At 39.5% G+C, this 19,368-nt stretch overlaps 1 protein-coding gene across 1 annotated transcript in view; it reads right to left on the bottom strand.

Moving 5' to 3' along the window:
* Positions 1–343: 343 nt before the first annotated feature.
* Positions 344–19,368, bottom strand: part of LOC130544902 (uncharacterized) — a 33,257-nt gene continuing 14,232 nt past the window's right edge. The window contains exons 2-5 of the mRNA XM_057319070.1: positions 14,072–14,147; positions 4,731–4,970; positions 4,212–4,269; positions 344–4,104 (exon numbers count right to left, since the gene is read on the bottom strand). Coding sequence (XP_057175053.1) covers positions 3,386–4,104; positions 4,212–4,269; positions 4,731–4,970; positions 14,072–14,113 — 1,059 coding nt within the window. The 5' untranslated portion in view covers positions 14,114–14,147 and the 3' untranslated portion in view covers positions 344–3,385. The remainder of the gene's footprint in view (positions 4,105–4,211; positions 4,270–4,730; positions 4,971–14,071; positions 14,148–19,368) is intronic.

Here is a 19,368-nt window from a genome sequence, read left to right as displayed (position 1 = left end):
ACTTGTTTGTCTCATCCTTTGAACTGTTTTTATCTCACACAGTCTAATCTGACCCCATTTAACTTTTGTAACTTAACTGATAAAGCTGATTGTCACCACCTCAAAAGCTTACTAATAAACTACCTGCTTCACCACTTCAGCAATAAGAGCTTGTAATTTACTCTTTACTAGCTTCATTACCGAATCTTTACATCCACCGCCTTCTCTTTTACCTGTGACACAGCTCCACCCCCATATTGTGTTTGTGGGTTGTGGATGTTAATTAAGATGCTCAGTGGTTGTAGAGTTACATTTGTGACGACAATAATAATAATAAGTATTATTATTAAAGGCACTGTAGGCTGTTAGTAATCACTTTATTTTATTTTTTAAATATTTCCATGGAACCTGTTCCATACATGTAAATGCATCTCAGCATGGTTTGCAGGAATTTTGCATTAGAAACAATTCGATATAAAAGATCACATTGAGATTTGCTAGACAAAATGAGTTAGAAACCATAATCAGATAACTAGAGTAAATGATAAATATCATAATTCAATCATCAGCATGAATCATCTGAAAATTGAAGAAAGTTTACAATACCAGCGAGGAAGGATGTCTGTGTAATAAACTATAAACTGTGCTATAAAGTCAAATAATAACGTATACATCTGTAATATAAAATCAGACCATACCCAAATTTCCAAACATGTTGTTTTTCTCAACAAAGCTCAAACATATTGGGAGTCCTTAGAGAATAAGTGTTAATTATAATTAAAAGCCCTGATGCCTGGATGATAATAATTAATCATGCTGTTATGTTGAATTACAAAAGATTTTATTTTTATTTGAGAAAAATACTACAGAGCCCCAAAGTGTCTGCGCATGACCGTGAATCCTCCTGATCAGGTGGTTGTAACAATGAGGATGGAGGGAATAAAAGGAGATCGAGGCATCCCATTCTGCTTCACATTTACACACAACATTTTAATAAGCACTAAACTTCAACTTGTCATCAGGCTCAGCTTTACATTTACATTTTTTGTTACATGCATGTAGCTGAGTGCGTGAATCTTTATGTTGGAAATAAGCATTCTCTTTAAGTAAAATTGATCATTTTGAGGAGCACGGTTGCCAAAGTCAGATTTTCAGAGGCTGTATACACTTACTGTGCCCACCACTTTCTGATTGGAATAGAGAATATATAAGAATGAGTGACGTTAACCAACTAGCGTCTCCAGTGGCATAGAGAGGAAAGCCTACTTCATGTCGTCGCAGGTTAGAATCTGCCTCCTGTCAATTTTTTCCCCATCACATATCAGACCATTTTTTCTTAATAATATAAAAAAGATTGAAACGTGGCTAACGAGTGTTTAATAATGAAGTTGTAGGATAAGGTTGGGGTGAACAACTGGCAACGTGACCTGACAGACATGTTGTCTCACTCACCAAAGTCCCACTGATATTTTATATAAATATTTTATTTCTTAAAATATTATATATTTTTTATTATTATTTTAATATAACTACAAATGAGCTGATAACATCATAATCCATACAAATAAAATGTATTTAAATATATAGTTAATGTCAGGGCTCGGGTCTAGCACCTCTGGGTTTTGTCTGTCTTGTCTTCTGTTTTTGTTTTGTGGAGCACTTGACATTTGCCATGTGCTCGGAATCCGCGTGTGTGTGGCCCCGCCCCCTTGTTATCCTATCGACATCTCATTCTTGATTTCCCGATTCACCTGGTTTCCCCTTAACTTTCCCTCTCCCCAACTGGTGTCTCATTTTCCTTCCTGATTACTTCCCCTTTTATTCCCTGTGTTTTGTGTCGTTCTTTGTCAGTCCATTAGAGTTATTTCGTGGCGATCTCTGGCCTCTTGTCTTACACTCCAAGTCTTGTCAGTTCCAGATTGTTAACCTTCTTGTCTTGTCCAGGCTCCAGTGCTGTACTCACCTAGTCCTGTTGGTCCTGTCCTTGTTTTGACAATCTTCTCGTCCGACGCCGAGCTGAGGCTCTTCCTCATGGAGATTGTTTAAGGTGAGTCATCCAGTTCTCCTCTGGGGTGCCTCTCGAGGATTCTACCAAGGGAGCCCTACAACTCGACTGTGCGAGCTGCGCACTGGGATTTCTGCACGGTCACCTCCTAACGGACTCTTGTTTACACCTGCCACCATTCGGTGAGGATTACCCCCGTGGGGTTAAGAACACTGGCCTTTGGCCTCCCCGAGTCTGACTCGCTACAGCCGGAATCTCCGGCCAACTCTCCAGCCCGGTTGGGCTTCTTGTGGACTCTTGTCGCCTCACTCACCTCCCGCTTGCTGCAGCACAATTTTTGGGGGTTTTGTTTTACGGTCGTTTGGCCGAGCGCTCGAGCCCTTGTTTGATTCCCTGTCATAAGCTGTATTCTGCTGTCATTATTTGTGAGTGTGGGAGTTATCCATTAAATCTGTCTACCCTGCGTTTGACTCCAGTGTCCTTCCTAACAGTTAATGTTTGATTGGAATCTGTTATCAAGACTCTGCCTGTGAGTTTGTGGTTGGCTACCTAGTCATACTTTTCCAGTACTTTTGTGTAACAAAATGTGACTTTTGGATAGCAGCGAACTCATCACTTAAAACAAATCGCATTGACCTGGAAGAGAACCGGATTGTTATGCCCGCCGTGGCACATCAGATGTTGTGTTGTTTTTGTACCGAGCGCAGATGCTAACTTATCTGAGTTTGTTATAGTTACAGAATTGTAAAACTACAACAGATTATATGGAGTGCGGGCCAATTGTGAATATATTCAACGTTTTGAATAATCTGCTGTTTATGGGAACACGTTGTGGTCTTTGCTGACATCAGCGTGTTTTACTGCAAACTCTATTTCAATACAAAGAACAGAAGAGTATAGCATTGATTAGTTTGCTTTTGGTTATAGAAGGAATATTTAGGCTAGTGAAAAACCTGAACCTTGTGCTTGTGGATATGCTATTTTTTTCTTAAAGACAAAACAATACGGCACCTGTACACTACAGTACGTTCTATAGGTTCATTGCTGTATTCTGCTTCATTTGCCTTTGCTATTGTTGTTTTTTAGTTTAGTTCATAAATACGTTTGTGTCGTAGGCTACTTTACACATTGCATAATTTCTATAAAAAGCACAGCATATAATGTAAGCTTGTTCTAAATGTTCATAAAATCTTAATTACTTAACAATAGCTAAGTGCACCCATGGGAGAAGTGTGAGCTAATGCACTAGATACATTTTTTTTTTTAAGAAGCTGTTCTGTATTTAAACGGCAAAATTGCATGTTGTCTAGCTAAAGATTTTATTAATTTAATAACAGTAGCCCACCCTCTAACCTGTTAAGGCCCCCCTGAACCTGTCAACCCCCAACAGGAGAAATAAACTCACTGTACCCATGTATACAAACGTGCAACTTGACGTACAATGCTAATGCACCAGTCAAACCCACGATCTCTGTAGTACATGTTCGCAACTGCCTGTCTTACCCGTTCAAAACGTTCCTCTCTATCCACTCTATTGGCAATCCAACTGACCTTTGCAAATTCGTCCACATAGATTTGAAGGTTATTCATATGAGCTATGACATTATTCACGCTCTCCTCTCCTGTCACCTCATCTGGGTTTGTGTGTCCCAGCACGTCTAACAAAGCACCACTCAGTACTCTGCAATATTCACCATACGTCACTGCATTCGCATTCATGTAGAATTCATCCTCACCAAAGTGAACCACCATGTTTTCCTGAATTTCTGTTGCTGTGTTTGGGGAAAGTGTGTGTCTGCCTAATTCTTTTAATTGCTGCTGAATCTGATCATATCCTCGTAGTCTATAAATACCACGGTCTCGTATAGACTCAGTCAGCACACCGGAATGAAATTTAAGAATGCCATTGTTGAAGACATGTTCGCCTCTTTTTGACCTTCCCAGTTGTTCCTTCAGCTCCTGGTTGAAGTTTGGATTGACGAAATGGATCTTTTTTAACATGCCTTCCTTAATATCCTTCACTTTTTTCTGTATCTGCTTCTGCTCCGCTTCAGTTGGAGGTTTTGTTCCCCTTTTGGAACCTTTAGCCACATGTTCAATAATCATTTCCTTTCTGACCTCTGTGGAGAAAAGAAAAAAAAAAAATTCTCCTTGCTATGATTTAACTCTAAAATAGATTTACTTAATTTAAATTTAGAACAGTGAGAAGAGCAGAAATAAAACGCACCTCTCACATTTCTAAGTCCAGAAAATTCCGCTGCTGCTTCTGCTGCTGGTAGAGTCAACTTTTAAATATGGAAAGATAAAAATGTAAATAAAAACTGTCATCATGGACTGGCCTGATGGTGCGCTGTGACATGCAATAATTATACCAAATGTATTCATTATGTAGAGAATAACATATGATTGACCAAGCTGCTGTATGAAAATAATCCACTTTGCGAACTCAGAGCCTCATAAAAGACATTACATTCATTACATCCTAGAAACCAACAAAGAGTAGAGAGTAAAGGAGTCGTACATGATGGTTCATGCACGAGAACAAAAAAATCAAAAATCATTTTTTAAATATACTGTATATCCAACTAAACTCTCTAAGAACAGGAGTATACTAAGATTTTTATGTGTTTTTGAAGCTCAGTTCATTGTGGAGTTTTTAACTGCTGACTTTTTGGGGGGGAATATTAGGAGAATTTGCTTTACTATCTGTCAATCTTTAAATATATGATATTTAAATATGACTCACTTTCACATGTTTTCTATCCACATGTATTTTTAAGGACTCTTGTACAATGTTTTCAAGGGCCCTCTCTTTCTCTTTTATCACCGCTTCATTCCCTTCGTACAGTGCCAACACCAGTTCCACTGCCTCTTTTACCGTCCCAATGACAGGAACGATGTCCATGAACCCGATCCACACCGTGTCTTCTTCAGCTGCAGGCAGGGGCGGCGTTTGCGTATGGCAGAGTTGGACAGTTGCCATACCCTAGCATTCAGACAAAACAGTGGAAACAAAGTGTACATAATGATGCTCATTATAGATCATCAAAAAGATTTACCTGAATACGGTACTTAAGTACACTTTTGAGTATCTGTACTTTACTTGAGCATTACTTTTTCTGAGTATACTTTTGACTTTAACTTCACAACATTTGAAATACAAATATCATACTTTTTACTCCACAACATTTATAAAAATTTCTAAAGTAGAAAGTCATTTCTATGTAGCGGGCTTTCCTGTGTGAGCAATTTTTCTGGCTTGGGATCTGCCAGGACCTTTTACTGTTGCCAAGTATTTCAGTTTTTCTAAGCTCGCGGTTTTCCGGCTGTTTTTTACGCAAATCTAACAACCTCTGGGATCTTCCACACAATACTAACGTAAACATCAGCGCTACTACACAGCTGAAAGTGCTCTAAACAGGCAAATAGAACAATAAAAGACGGAAAAGTCACATGTAAAAGTGTGGTGTCATCATCTGTGGGTTCACCTATGTGTGATGCATTGCTTAGAACGAAGGCTATGATCAGACAAAGATCATAGAAGACATTGTCATGAAAATGATCTGCATAACAACTAAACTGTAATTAAACACACACACCTTGAGCTACATGACGAAATTTCATGAGATCGCATAGCCAGAGGAAGTGAGTGTGTGTGTTTACTTCTGATCTCCTGCTATATTCATTTAAAGCCATTTGGAAGATGAATGATGTTTTTTATGTAGTAACTATAGTTGAAGTATTTTTGCTGAAATAAAAACAATAGCCCAAAAATACAACAGAAAATAATATGGATAATAGATTTAATGGTTATAATAGGAATTGTATTGTATGGATACTTGTTGTCTACTTGTATGCGATGGAATCCAACAAACACATGGCCTCTACACTTTACTATATACAAGAAACCTTACTTGTAAATTGCTGGTATAACTGATGAAGGGAATATACAAAAAAACAAAACACTGCTCATAAATACATATAGGCCTAGGGGGCTAATGAGTAGAATTAGGCTAAATAATCATACAGGATTATATCTAAACTATACATGTATGTGCTGAACATACAGTGAGGGAAATAATGATTTGAGCCCCTGCTGATTTTGTAAGTTTGCCTGCTTACAAATAAATGAAGGGTCTATAATTTTTATGGTAGGTTTATTTTAACTTATAGAGACAAAATATCAACAAAAAAAGTTATATAAAGGTTATAAATTGATTTGCATTTCAATCAGTGAAATAAGTATTTGCTCCCCCAGCAAAACATAACTTTGTACTTGGTGGAGAAACCCTTGTTGGCAAGCACAGAGTTAAGACATTTCTGATAGTTGGTCACCAGGTTTGCACATGTGTCAGGATACATTTAGTCCACTCCTCTGTCAATCTTTAAGGTTTCTTGGCTGTCGCTCAGCAAATTGGAGTTTTAGCCTCCTTCACAGAGGTTCTATAGGACTAGGGTCTAGAGACTGGCTAGGACATTTAATGTGCTTCTCCTTAAACCACTCTTTGGTTGTCTTGGCAATATGTTTTGGGTCTTTGTCATGTTAAAGGCACATCCACGACCCATCTTCAGTGATCTAGTTAAGGGGAGGAGGTCCAAGATTTTACGGTACATGGGCCCGTCCCTCAGCCCCTCAATGCGGTGAAGTCATCCTGTACCCATAGCAGAGAAAAAGCCCTAAAGCAGAATGTTTCCAACTCTGAGCTTCTCTGTAGGGATGTTGTTCTTGGGGTCATAGTCAGCATTTCTCTCCCTCCAAAAACAGGAGTCAATTTTGGTCTCACATCACTTTCTCCAAACCTTTTCTGAATCATCTTGAGGTTCATTATCAAACTTCAGAGCCAGGCGGGCCTTCTTGTGCAGGAGGACCTTGTGGGTGCTTCAGGATTTCAATATATTGTGGCATAGCGTGTTACCAATGGTTTGCTTGTGAACTGTGGTCCCAACTGTCTTGAAATCATTAACAAGCTTCTTCCGTGTAGTTCTGGGCTGATCTTTAACCTTTCTCATCATCATCTTTACTCCATTGGGGAAATCTTGCAGGGAGCTCCAGACCAAGGGCAATTGATAGTTATTTAGTATTTCTTCTATTTCCAAATAATCACATCAACAGTTGTCTCCTTCTCACCAAGCTTCTGTCTGTAGCTTATTCAAGGTTTGTGCAGGTCTACAATCTTGTCCCTGACTCCTTTGAAACCTACTTGGTCTTGACCATGGTGGTGGAGAGGTTGAATGGAAGATACAGATTCTGTTGGCAGGCATCTTTTATATCAGAATCAGAATCAGAAGAGCTTTATTGCCAAGTGTACTTTCTTTGGTGTTGGAAGCTTCTAGTACAGACATTCAACACAATGACAATACAAATATAATAAGATTTACAGTCTAAAAGATTCTAAAATATGCATATATAAAATAAAACACTGCCTGGTTCACCTTATCCCAGCCTACAGGCAGAAACTAAAAGCTGCCAAACCTATGGTAAGGACTGTTAAAAGATGGACCAACGAAACAGAGCGGGCCTTACAAGCCTGTTTCGAGTGCACCAATTGGAGTGTTTTTGAAGCTGCTACCAGCGATCTGGACGAGCTCACAGAGACTGTAACATCATACATCAGTTTCTGTGAGGATTTGTGCATTCCTACCAGGACTTCCTTAAAATACAACAATGATAAACCATGGTTCTCAGCAAAACTCAGACAGATTCGCCAAGCCAAGGAGGATGCCTACAGAAAAGGGGACAAAGTCATGAACAAGCAGGCTAGGAACACATTGACAAAGGAGATCAGAGTGGCTAAGAGAAACTACTCTAAAAAGTTGGAAAACCGGTTTTCAGCCAACGACCCTGCGTCTGTGTGGAAAGGCATTAAAGACATCACCAACTACAAGCCACCATCCCCCAATTTTGCAGGCAATCAACACCTGGTCAATGATCTGAATGACTTTTACTGCAGATTTGAAAATGCTAACTTTACACCTCACACCAACTCTGACATTCTCTCTACACAACACCTATCACCTTCAGTCACCCCACCTCCTGCACTTCAGATCAGTGAAGAGGATGTGTGCCGAGTCTTTAGGAAACAAAAGACAAGAAAAGCACCAGGCCCAGATGGTATCTCCCCAGCCTGTCTTAAAAGCTGTGCTATTCAACTGGCCTTCATCTTCTCACAGATCTTCAACAGATCACTGGAGCTGTGCACAGTTCCTTCCTGTTTCAAGCGCTCCACCATAATCCCCATCCCAAAGAAACCCAAAATCACAGGACTGAATGACTACAGACCCGTCGCTCTCACATCTGTGGTCATGAAGTCATTCGAGAGACTGGTACTGGCTTATCTGAAGGACATGACAGAACCCTTACTGGACCCCCTGCAGTTTGCCTACAGAGCAAACAGGTCTGTTGAGGATGCAGTTAACATGGAGCTGCATTTTGTCCTGAAACATCGTTTCTCTCCCCACTTCTCTTCTCCCTGTACACAAATGACTGCACTGCCCAGGACCCTTCTGTCAGACTTCTGAAGTTTGCAGACGACACCACACTCATTGGCCTAATCCAGGATGGTGATGAGTCTGCGTACAGACAGGAGGCAGAGCAGCTGGCTGTCTGGTGCAGTCATAACAACTTGGAGCTGAACACGCTTAAAACAGTGGAGACGATTGTGGACTTCAGGAGAAACCCCCCTGCACTCCCCCCTCTCACCATCATGAACAGCACTGTGTCAGCAGTGGAGTCATTCAGGTTCCTGGGCAGTGTTGGGTGTAACTAGTTACTAAGTAATTAGTTACTGTAATTTAATTACTTTTCCCTTGAAAAAGTAAAGTAAGGGATTACTCTTGTTTTTTCTGTAATTTAATTACAGTTACTTCTGATGTAATTAAACTAAATACTTTGTGTAATATATGTGTGTAATAGTGGAATTGACATCAAAATTCAAAGTCTAACTTTAAAATCCGTGCTTTAATGTATAATTCTCACATTTGTAATACTTTGGTCAGTTACTAATACTACTTTATGTAGTTTTATATTATTTATTTGAATGAATTAAAAGAGCTCTTTCGTGCCTATCCTTGAATCACTTAACTAATCAAGGTTAATGTAGGATATAGAAAGTAATTAGTAATAAGTAACTAAATACTTTTTGGAGAGAGTAATTTTTACAGTAATCTAATTACACTATTGAATATGTAATTAGTAACTAGTAATTAATTACTTTTTCAGAGTAACTTACCCAACACTGTTCCTGGGCACCACCATCTCTCAGGACCTGAAGTGGGACAATCACATTGGCTGCATTGCTAAAAAAGCTCAGCAGAGGTTGTACTTCTTACATCAGCTGAAGAAGTTCAACCTACCACAAACTCTATTAAAACAGTTTTACTCAGCTGTCATAGAGTCTGTCCTCTGCACATCCATCACTGTCTGGTTTGGCTCAGCCACAAAATCAGACATCAGAAGACTACAGAGGACGGTTCGGACTGCTGAGAAGATCATTGGTGCTCCCCTGCCCACCCTCCAAGAACTGTATACATCCAGAGTGAGGAAAAGGGCTCAGAAAATCACCCTGGACCTCTCACATCCAAGCCATCATCTCTTCACAATGCTGCCGTCTGGTCGGTGCTACAGAGCACTGAGCACCAAAACAACCAGACACAAAAACAGCTTCTTCACTCAGGCCATCTACCTGTTGAACAGTTAAATGTTTTTACACACCGTGCAATTAATAACTCTGTGCCATAATAATTAAGTGCAATATTAATTATATCCTCCAGATAATACACTATCTATTTTTATACAACTTTTTCTGTAAATTATATTTCATTCATTCTGCTGTATATAGCACATACCTTGTACTACAATAGTCTATTCTTATTTTTTACTTGTACATATTTACATACATACATACATAGCTTTACTCTCTATATCTTTATCTTATGTTTATTGTATTGTATTTCTTAATTTTTTTATACCCATAGGCCCTTATTTAAATCATTGTGTACTGTATTCTATTGTGTTATGGTCTCTGTGTACTGTTGTTGCTGTTTCTGTGTTCTGGATGCTCCTGTCACCAAAACAAATTCCTTGTATGTGCAAACATACTTGGCAATAAAGCTCTTTCTGATAAAAGACTATTGTACAGAAAATGGGGGATAATAACATATAAGGGACATTGTACAGGCTAGTATTGTCATGGCTCTGCTTCATTTAGTTATGTTTTTCTTGGTCCTGTAGCAGAGTCATGACAAAGTCTTTGGTTATGTGTGGAGAGAAACATATTATTGTCCGTTTGACAATAATATACGTTCTCTCCAGTGTCTCGTCTCTGTTCCCGCCATCTCGTTTCCTCGTTATCTTTCCCTGAGTGTTTAATGTCTCACACCTGCCCCATGTCGTTATCCCTCGTTTGTGTTTCCTATAAATACCCTCTTGTTTCTTTGTCTTGTGTTCGTGGATTGTACTATGTATGTGCGTTGTTCTAGATGGTGTGGTGTGGTGTGGTGTGGTGTGGTGTGGTGTGGTGTGGTGTGGTGTGGTGTGGTGTGGTGTTGTGTTCCTGTTCCTTGCCTGTTCATGTGCTTCCCGTGTTCCTGTTCGTGTTTTGAGTTTTTGTGAGTTTTATCCCTTTGTCTTTGTTATTTTACCCCCTCGTGGGTTTTTGTTTTGTCTTGTTATTTGTATTAAAAGTATTTTGTTTAACCCCTTCACTGCTTGCCTGCATCTGGGTTCTCTCTCACCACGTCCGTGACAAGTATATAGTAGAATATACATATTAACAGATTGTATGTACACTTGTGCAAATGGGTAATGTTGTAAGTAGAGGTAGTGTTATATACATGTATAAATGAAATGTAGATATAATAAGGCACCATAGTGCACACTATAGGAGTAGTGGAAGTGGAATATTGCTCTTAAGGAGCAGTTATCTGTTTAGGAGGGAGATTGCCTGGGGCAAGAAGCTGCTTCTGTGTCTGGAAGTCCTGGTGTTTGGTGCTCTGAAGCGCCGGCCAGAGGGCAACAGTTCAAAAAGTTTGTGTGCTGGGTGTGTGGAGTCAATGATGATTTTTCTTGCCCTGTTTTTCACTCTGGAATCATACAGGTCCTGAAGTGTGGGCAGAGGAGCAACAATAATCTTCTCAGCACTACGAACTGTCTGTTGTAGTCTTCGTAGGTCTGATTTGGTGGCCGAGCCATACCAAACAGTTATTGAAGTGCACAGAACAGATTCGATGACCGCTGAGTAGAACTGGGCCAGTAGCTCCTGTGGTATGTTGAACTTCCTCAATTGACGGAGGAAGTATAACCTCTGCTGGGCCTTCTTTACAATGGAGTCTATGTGGGACTCCCACTTCAGGTCCTGAGAGATGGTGGAGCCCAGGAACCTGAAAGACTCCACAGTATCCACAGTGCTGTCCAGAATGGTGAGGGGAGGAAGTGATGGAGGGTTCCTTCTGAAATCCACTATCATCTCCATTGTTGACAGGAAGTTAATAATCCACTGACAGGCAGAGGTTGGCACAGAGAGCTGAGTAAGCTTGGGCAGAATGCCGGGATGATGATGGTGTTGAAGGCTGAGCTGAAGTCTACAAACAGGATGCTGACGTAAGTCCCTGGTCTGTCTAGGTGTTGTAGGATGTAATGCAGTCCCATGTTTACTGCGTCATCCACAGACCTGTTTGCTCGGTAAGCAAACTGGAGGGGATCAAGAAGGGGTCTGGTGATGTCCTTCAGGTGGGCCAGTACAAGTCTCTCAAAAGATTTCATGACCACAGATGTTAAAGCAACAGGCCTAGTCATTAAGTCCAGAGATTTTAGGTTTCTTCTGTACAGGGATGATGGTGGAGCGTTTGAAGCATGAAGGGACTTCACACTGCTCCAAAGATCTGTTAAATATATTAGTGAAGATGGGCGACAGCTGCTCTGCACAGACGTTCAGGCAGGAGGGTGAGACATTGTCTGGGCCTGATGCTGATATACATAAGCTGATTTAGGAGTACTTTCTTAAAGTGACAGGACTAATCTGTGGTCCATATAGGCACATAACTAATCTGTGGAGCCAGAATTCTTGCTAGTTGGTAGGGGATCAAATACTTATTTCACTGACTGAAATGCAAATCAATTTATAACATTTATATAACATTTTTTCCATGATTTTTTTTATATTTTGTCTCTATCAGTTAAAATAAACCTACCATAAAAATGATAGACCCTTAATTTCTTTGTAAGCAGGCAAACTTACAAAATCAGCAGGGGATCAAATAATTATTTCCCTCACTGTATAAAGCTCTTAAAGGAATTTTCCCCCATTGACTTTCCATAGTAGGAATAAAAATGACTGACCTACTCCTTTAATAGCACTGATACTGTGAGCTACTCAGTGTATTCAGTAGATTTCTTCAGAGGCATAAGGTATACGACAATAAAACAATGCACCACTAGGAAATGTACCTTTTAATACTTGAGTACTTTTAAAAGCACGTACTTCTGTACTTTTACTTAAGAATCTGTCTTTACAACTTTAACTTGTAGTGGAATAATTTTTGACCAGTAGTATCTGTACTGTCACTCAAGTAAGGAAGTTGTGTACTTCATCTGCCTCTGTATATAGTTTTTGCATGGCCATCGGAAGCATGTGTATTTTAGAGTGTAAAAACTAAACTCACTCACCAACAGCTTCAATGGTGTAGTGAATATGACGTGTGACCAGTAATTTTGTCACTATCGCGTTGCAGGTTCAAATCCACTTTTCGCTTGTCTACATTTTCACATCACATATTAAATCATACAGGCATTTATTTTCAACAAAACAAAGGAACTATTAAAAAAAGGCCTTACATGTGTTTAATAATAAAGTGTATGGTAAAGTAAGGGGTAGTAGTGAGGTCTTTATTGTTGACATATGCCAATAAATTGGCAATAATTATTTTCTATTTTAACAGTCACATAACAATCTCATCTGCCCAAGCCAGATATTGCAAGATGAATAAAATGTGTTACATTATCTGTGAATAATGAAAAAAATGTAACGTTACTTCATGTGCCAGTGTTGCGCAGACGCAGTTCATTGCACTAAATATCCACCACCTGTGCGTCTTTTTGGATTAGCTGCGTTTTCATTTGGATGTCACAGATTTTGCACTGCTTCAACCTCGCCGCCGCTTATGCAATAAACTGCACTGCAACAAGGTAAGACATGTTTTATATGGAATCCTGTTTGCTGTTAAAGTGTACGTTACCTGGATATCCTAAAATTGCCGGTGTGTAACGTAGCTTTCCTTCAATGTTAACGATCTACAAAGTTGTTAATCAAAAAAGTCAGTGATAAATGAAGATATTGTCTCCCAAAATAGAGAGTCAACTCCGAACCGCCCGAACGAATCGTTTGGGTTTCAAATCTTTTGAGTGTAAATTCTCTACCTCACGAATTAACACATTTGTATAATCTCCGCCTGCCCTCGAAAAAGGAACACTCTGACCTGCCCACAAACACTTCCAGTAGTCGTTTCAGTCACGCGGCTCTGACCCAGTCTATGCAGAAAGACAAATCACAACTGACTGTGCCTGCTGACCAATCAGAGCACAGTGGGCTCGCGGTAGGGAGGGGATAAAAAAGCTGAAAGTTTGAACTGCTTTAAATGAACTGTTTAGTGATCTTTGAGAAATGGGACATAAAAAATGCATTTTTTTAAGAAAATAGCAGCGTTTTTTGACCTTTGGTGGATTTAAGCATGTTGTTGGGATCTCCAATACCATATTAGGACACTTACAAAACCAAGGTAAGCTGCACTTTAATTTCATTTAATGTTTTGCCTATATTCTACACTCGTACCCGATTAACGTAGTCGTTGGTTGTTGTTATAACAAGATCTGGCTGTGGGTTTGAAGTGATTGTCACACACAGTATAACTGGCAGATGGTTTAGTAGATGTTTTGTTGGAGTCGCCCATTTGCTGCAGAAATTTGAGCTTTAAAAAGCACATTTTAAACGATATGAGGTTAGCGTTTGTTATCTGTAAGTCTCTGTGCATGTTTGTGCATTCTTTCAGTTTCATGGATTCTTGTACACGTTTTGTTTAGAAATTTTGACATACCCTAGGTTTTGGTGAAAGGCTGCAACTGGCCGCAGTGGACATGCTGTTCTGCTGTCTCTGTCCCTGTATCTAAAACCTGTAAAGAGAAGAAGTGCTGTGCTTTAATAGGGCTGTTTTCCTCCGTTCTACATTAACACTAATAAGTACTTGGAAAATTAAGCCACACAAACAAATGGATGAATTCCACTGCATTTGAAAACAACATGTTAAACCAAGTAGCATTTATTTTGAAGAAAGCACAAAACATTTCCCCAAAAATAGATTATGTTTAAAAATGATTAGACAAAAATGTATTTGGACCCTCAGTTGTGCCTTTATTAAAGATGGGGTAACATGCTATTTGGTGCATTCTGACTTCTTTACTCTAAACATGCTGGCTTCTCATGCTTAACATGGTCAACTTGTTCAAAAACGAGTTGGATGTATGATGTAGTATTTCTGTGCTCGATATACTCCCCCAGCACTCCAACTTGTTTCAGAAGGTTTTTTTATAAGTCTGGATGAATGATAAGTCTATTCCCTTTAATTGCCATTCTCCCGGAAAAACACACCCACAAATCATCCACTGAGCGAAAGACCCCGCCCATGCGCTAGCGTGAGAGAAATAGCACGCCTACGTGTCACGCCCATCAATGCCGCTTCACTCGGCAGACGGAAGTTCAGCTGTGTTTATTTGTTCACAGCATTTCAGTGATGGATGTTAAAGGTGTGATGAACTGGACTTGTTTATTGTTTTATACTGTTGTACGAGGTCTACTTATGACGTTCGCGTGATTTTTACATTCAAAAACATCAAAATAAATAAGTAATAGCCTATTTTCTACCCAGGTTTTGAGGCCAGCTCTGCAAACGCTGGGTTTTAATGGGCGTGCCGCATTGAAGACTTTATAATTAAACGCCCACTGCTTTGACTGGATAGCAGTTTGCGTAGTTGGAGGCTTCTGTGAATTTGGTTAGAGACGTAACGTTAGGTTACACATTAGCACCATTCACACGAGATTAGTATTATCTGGAGACCTCGTGTGATTTATAAATGACCTCCCCACATCAGTATTACATGTGACGCATTCGCACGGGATGATTTTTCTCAAATTTATTGATTTATTTCCCGGATGTGATGGCAAGGCTTTGCGTATAGTTTGTATAGCCTATATTTGTATCGCGTTTAATGATATATGACTGTACCTGTCAGCATTTGAGACCCGTGATCGCGGTGATCTTTTGTCCAGTTCGCGATCACGGGTCTCAAATGTTACGAGAGTTTCCATGATAAATAAACAAACGGGAGACTCCCGGTAACTTATGGATATCACCCAGCACCCGAAATAATACCAAAACACTTCAAAACAGCCTCCATTATTCGCAAACAGTGGATAAAACCTTGAAAAATGATATATGAGCCCACCAAATCACAGAGATCCCGATTCGCACGGGCTTAAGATCACAGACAACCTCTGCAATTAATACAAATGACTAGAGATCACCAGGTAATACTAATCTCATGCGAATACTGCTCAGGGCACATCAAGCGATCTCTAACAAAGCAATAGTGACGCATAGTACAAATATGTTTTACTCACATAAGATTGCTGCACCATTCCTATCGGATCCAATATTGACGGCACAGCACTGCTTTTTAACCTTTTTGCCTTGTTCACGAAGGAATCTTCGGAGAAAAGAAACGGACAAACGCTCCATGTTTTTCCCACATGAGCTGGAACGTCTTTAAAAATAAACTTTAGCCACGCATTCCTAATTCGGAATCCGAAGGAAGGTTATGCAGCGACTATTCTTCCACAGCCAGGGATGGCACAATATTTAGCTATCTTTAACGGCATGTTTGTTTATTGCTTGCTCAGTGGGCTAGAGAAGTAGTCGTTGATATTCTTTCTGTGGAGGCGGTGCTCCACCTATCATAGATAGGTGCATTCCAGAACCTGGCGTTCGCTGTGCCTGGTGTCAATAACAGATGTAATCTCAGTAACAAGGGCGTTTTCAGTTCTGACACTTACATGATCCCTCTTATATAACAAAAGCTCGGGTTAAAACTGTGATTTTAATTCATGCCTCCTTTAAATGTCGAACTAAGTCATATGTCTATGTTTTGTCGGCAATCACATGTACGTGCATAACACTTAGGGATTAATGCAATGATGTATTGTGTGCTCGTGCTGTTATTCTGGTGTTACGAGATTTTTGGTTTCCGGAATTTTCAGTTTCACTGGGCGGAGTTAAGATGAATATTCATGAGCATGCGCGTGAAACGCAACACGTCTAGGATTATGTTGAGAAGGTAATCAGTTTTAACAAACAAATATAAGCCTAAACCACAGTGTTAACTAAAGCATTTACCCTTTCTAGTTTGTAGGTCTGTGCATTTTGTTGTGTCTTACTGAACGTTTTGTATAAAGTAGGATACAGAAGAGCAAACGTAATAAATTAACCGTCTTCTGCATTTTCACGCAGCTTTTACCCTGGCTGGATCTATTTAAAACGGGATCAATTATCATCATTAGGACGCTCCATCACCGACAACAACAGCTTTTAACCTTGACAAATGTGTTAATGTACCAATACACTTTTGAAACTAAGCTGGTTAAATTTGTATGTGTCAATGTTCACTTCTTTATTGACCTGTTACCGTATTTGAAAATTACATGGACTCGGAAGTAGGCTTAGAGACCACATTTTGCATTGTGGATATACAGTATGTGGCAATCATTTCATCATTTGTTGTGTCATTTAAATGCATTGTTTCAAGTAGGGCTGCACGATAACACTAAATCCCATTGTAATCGAGCTGGCTGCGACATTCAATGGGCCTCATTCATGAAACATTCGTAAATATATGAGTAAATTCCGAGTAATTTGTGCGTAAAACAGACCTTCCCGAAAACTTTCCTCCGGATTCACAAATACTTCGTAAACGTCAGATCTCATACTAAAATGTGCGTATGTTAATGAATTCCAATCATTCGTAAACACAGCGCGCATGCACGCTCACTCACAATTAGCATAATCACGTCTATGATTTTACAGCTTCGCAAATTACGTATCTAGGAATGCTGGATTCCTCTGGACTTCATTCTCTGGTTTGGTTAGATTGTATTGCATGAATGCATAAGAGACTAATAGGCTATATGCTTACCAATAAATTAATCAATTAAACTGTGTCCACCAAAGTGTTTATAGCCAGCTAAAATAATACCTGGTGCTCTTCTGAAAACGACCAGCTGGTGGCGCCTGAGAACGCTTTGGAGGCTCTGCGCGAGTACGCGTTAAAAGTTAAAAAATGATAAAAGACAGGGCAAATAACTCGTGAAATATCATTAGGATACATAGTGCATCAAAATGCAGTGTCATCAGTTTGTCTAAAATAATACAGAACGTTATTTACACGTGGTATGTAGCAGGCGTACATTTGTCTCGTACCAACTAACATTTTGAAAATACGAACATTTTCATGAATCCGAAAATTTACGTCAAAACGACTTTACCAACGATTTACACAAAAAATCGTTCTGCTCGTGTTTCATGAATGAGGCGCAATGTGTCTATTTTTTTTGAATGCGTAGCTTGTCCGTGGAGCAAGGCTCTGGGATCAGTAGGAAATGCTGCTCGATCTAAACGCAGTGCGAGTTTGAGTCGCTTATAATGTGCATTTGAAAAAGCAACACCCGTCAAACATGATCATTATAAATATACTTTATTATCATTAAAATACCTGATGAGCCTTGAGGAACAGTGATAAAAGATGTCCATAGGCATTTCCTAGATTCTAGAACGTGTCATGGTCTTCTTCTACAGTGTGTATTTGGAGTTTCCGCACGAGAGCGCCCTCTGGCTTTCGGATGCCGTAGCATTTTCCCGTACTTCACTCAAAAGCTGTGCATAAATCACGTGATATTTATCGTCGGTTTATCGTGACAACCCTAGTTTCAAGACTTTATACAGAAGTGAAGTGTGTAAGGGCATAAGAGTTAACTTCCCTGTTCTGTTCAGATGTGTTTTTCATTTTTTGCAAGTGTTTATAGACAACTGTGAACTAATTCATATCATATCTTTATTATATAAATTCTTGCAATGCATGCTTCAATAAATATTACGCACATTAAATAAAATGTTGCCATTACGAAAGACTCATGAAAGTTCATAAAAAGGACCAGACATATGAATGTACAATATTTTAAGGTGAGTGCCACACATGGCAGTTTATTACAACAGGGCCTTGCCTGAGCATGGCAAACTCCACATTTGCCTAAATCACACATTTAATATAAGGGCCATTGTAAGAGTTGTTACAGTTGCTATTAATTAGACAAAATGTAATGATACTGCTATGATTTAAGAACTTTAGTTTATGTCACTGTTTTTTCAATCCACATTCCTAGTGCAATACATTCTGATTTATTAAAACAGAGCCTTTCAGCACATGGTCAAATATGATCAGACTCCACATTTGCCGGTTTTCAATTTGCCCGGACTTCATTGGACTCCAAACGGTTGAAGGTCAAAATGACAGTTTCAGTGCAGCTTCAAAGGGCTTTAAACGATACCAGACGATGAATGAAGGACTTATCTAGAGAAACCATCGGTCATTTTCAAAAAAATAAAAAAATGTATATGCTTTATAAACACAAATGCTCGCCTTGCTCTGTTCTGCGATGCGCGTTCATGACTTCATGTAATACGTTGAAAACGTCACGCTTGGAGGAGGCTGCTGACTGATTGTAATGGCGGAATTGAAATGGTCCACTCCAGTCGTGGCAGCATTGAGATTCTTCCTCTGTCGGCAATGGTTGGCATTTGCCACATGTGCACCACCACGTCTCGTTAGATCTTCGTCTGCCCGAAGCTTGAGAGGTTTGTGTCGCCGCAGCAGTCTCCTCCATCTGCCTAATTTCTTCCTCTGTGTATTCTGGTTCAAAAAGGTAGGGCAGGGCGAAAAGCTCGATCTCATTTTATCCTTCAAGTTCAAAATCGTCCGACATCGTCGTTTTACCTTTTAACTCCCTTTTTTGTAAACGGCGTTTGACTTAGTATTTGCACTTCAACTTGTAAACATTGAATCTGTACTTTCGCCTAAGTCAATCGTGACCTTTTCAACGTAATTACGTATTACGTTAAGTCATGAACGCGCATCGCAGAACTGAGCATTTGTGTTTATAAAGCATATATATATATTTTTTTTTAGAAAATGACTGATGCTTTCTCTAGATAAGACCCTTATTCATCGTCTGGTATCGTTTAAAGCCCTTTGAAGCTGCACTGAAACTGTCATTTTGACCTTCAACCGT

The sequence above is a fragment of the Triplophysa rosa genome, linkage group LG21 (genome assembly GCF_024868665.1).
Source record: "Triplophysa rosa linkage group LG21, Trosa_1v2, whole genome shotgun sequence".
Lineage (NCBI taxonomy): Eukaryota > Metazoa > Chordata > Actinopteri > Cypriniformes > Nemacheilidae > Triplophysa > Triplophysa rosa.
Note: the sequence above shows the minus strand (reverse complement) of the source record. Positions and strands in the feature narration are given on the sequence as shown.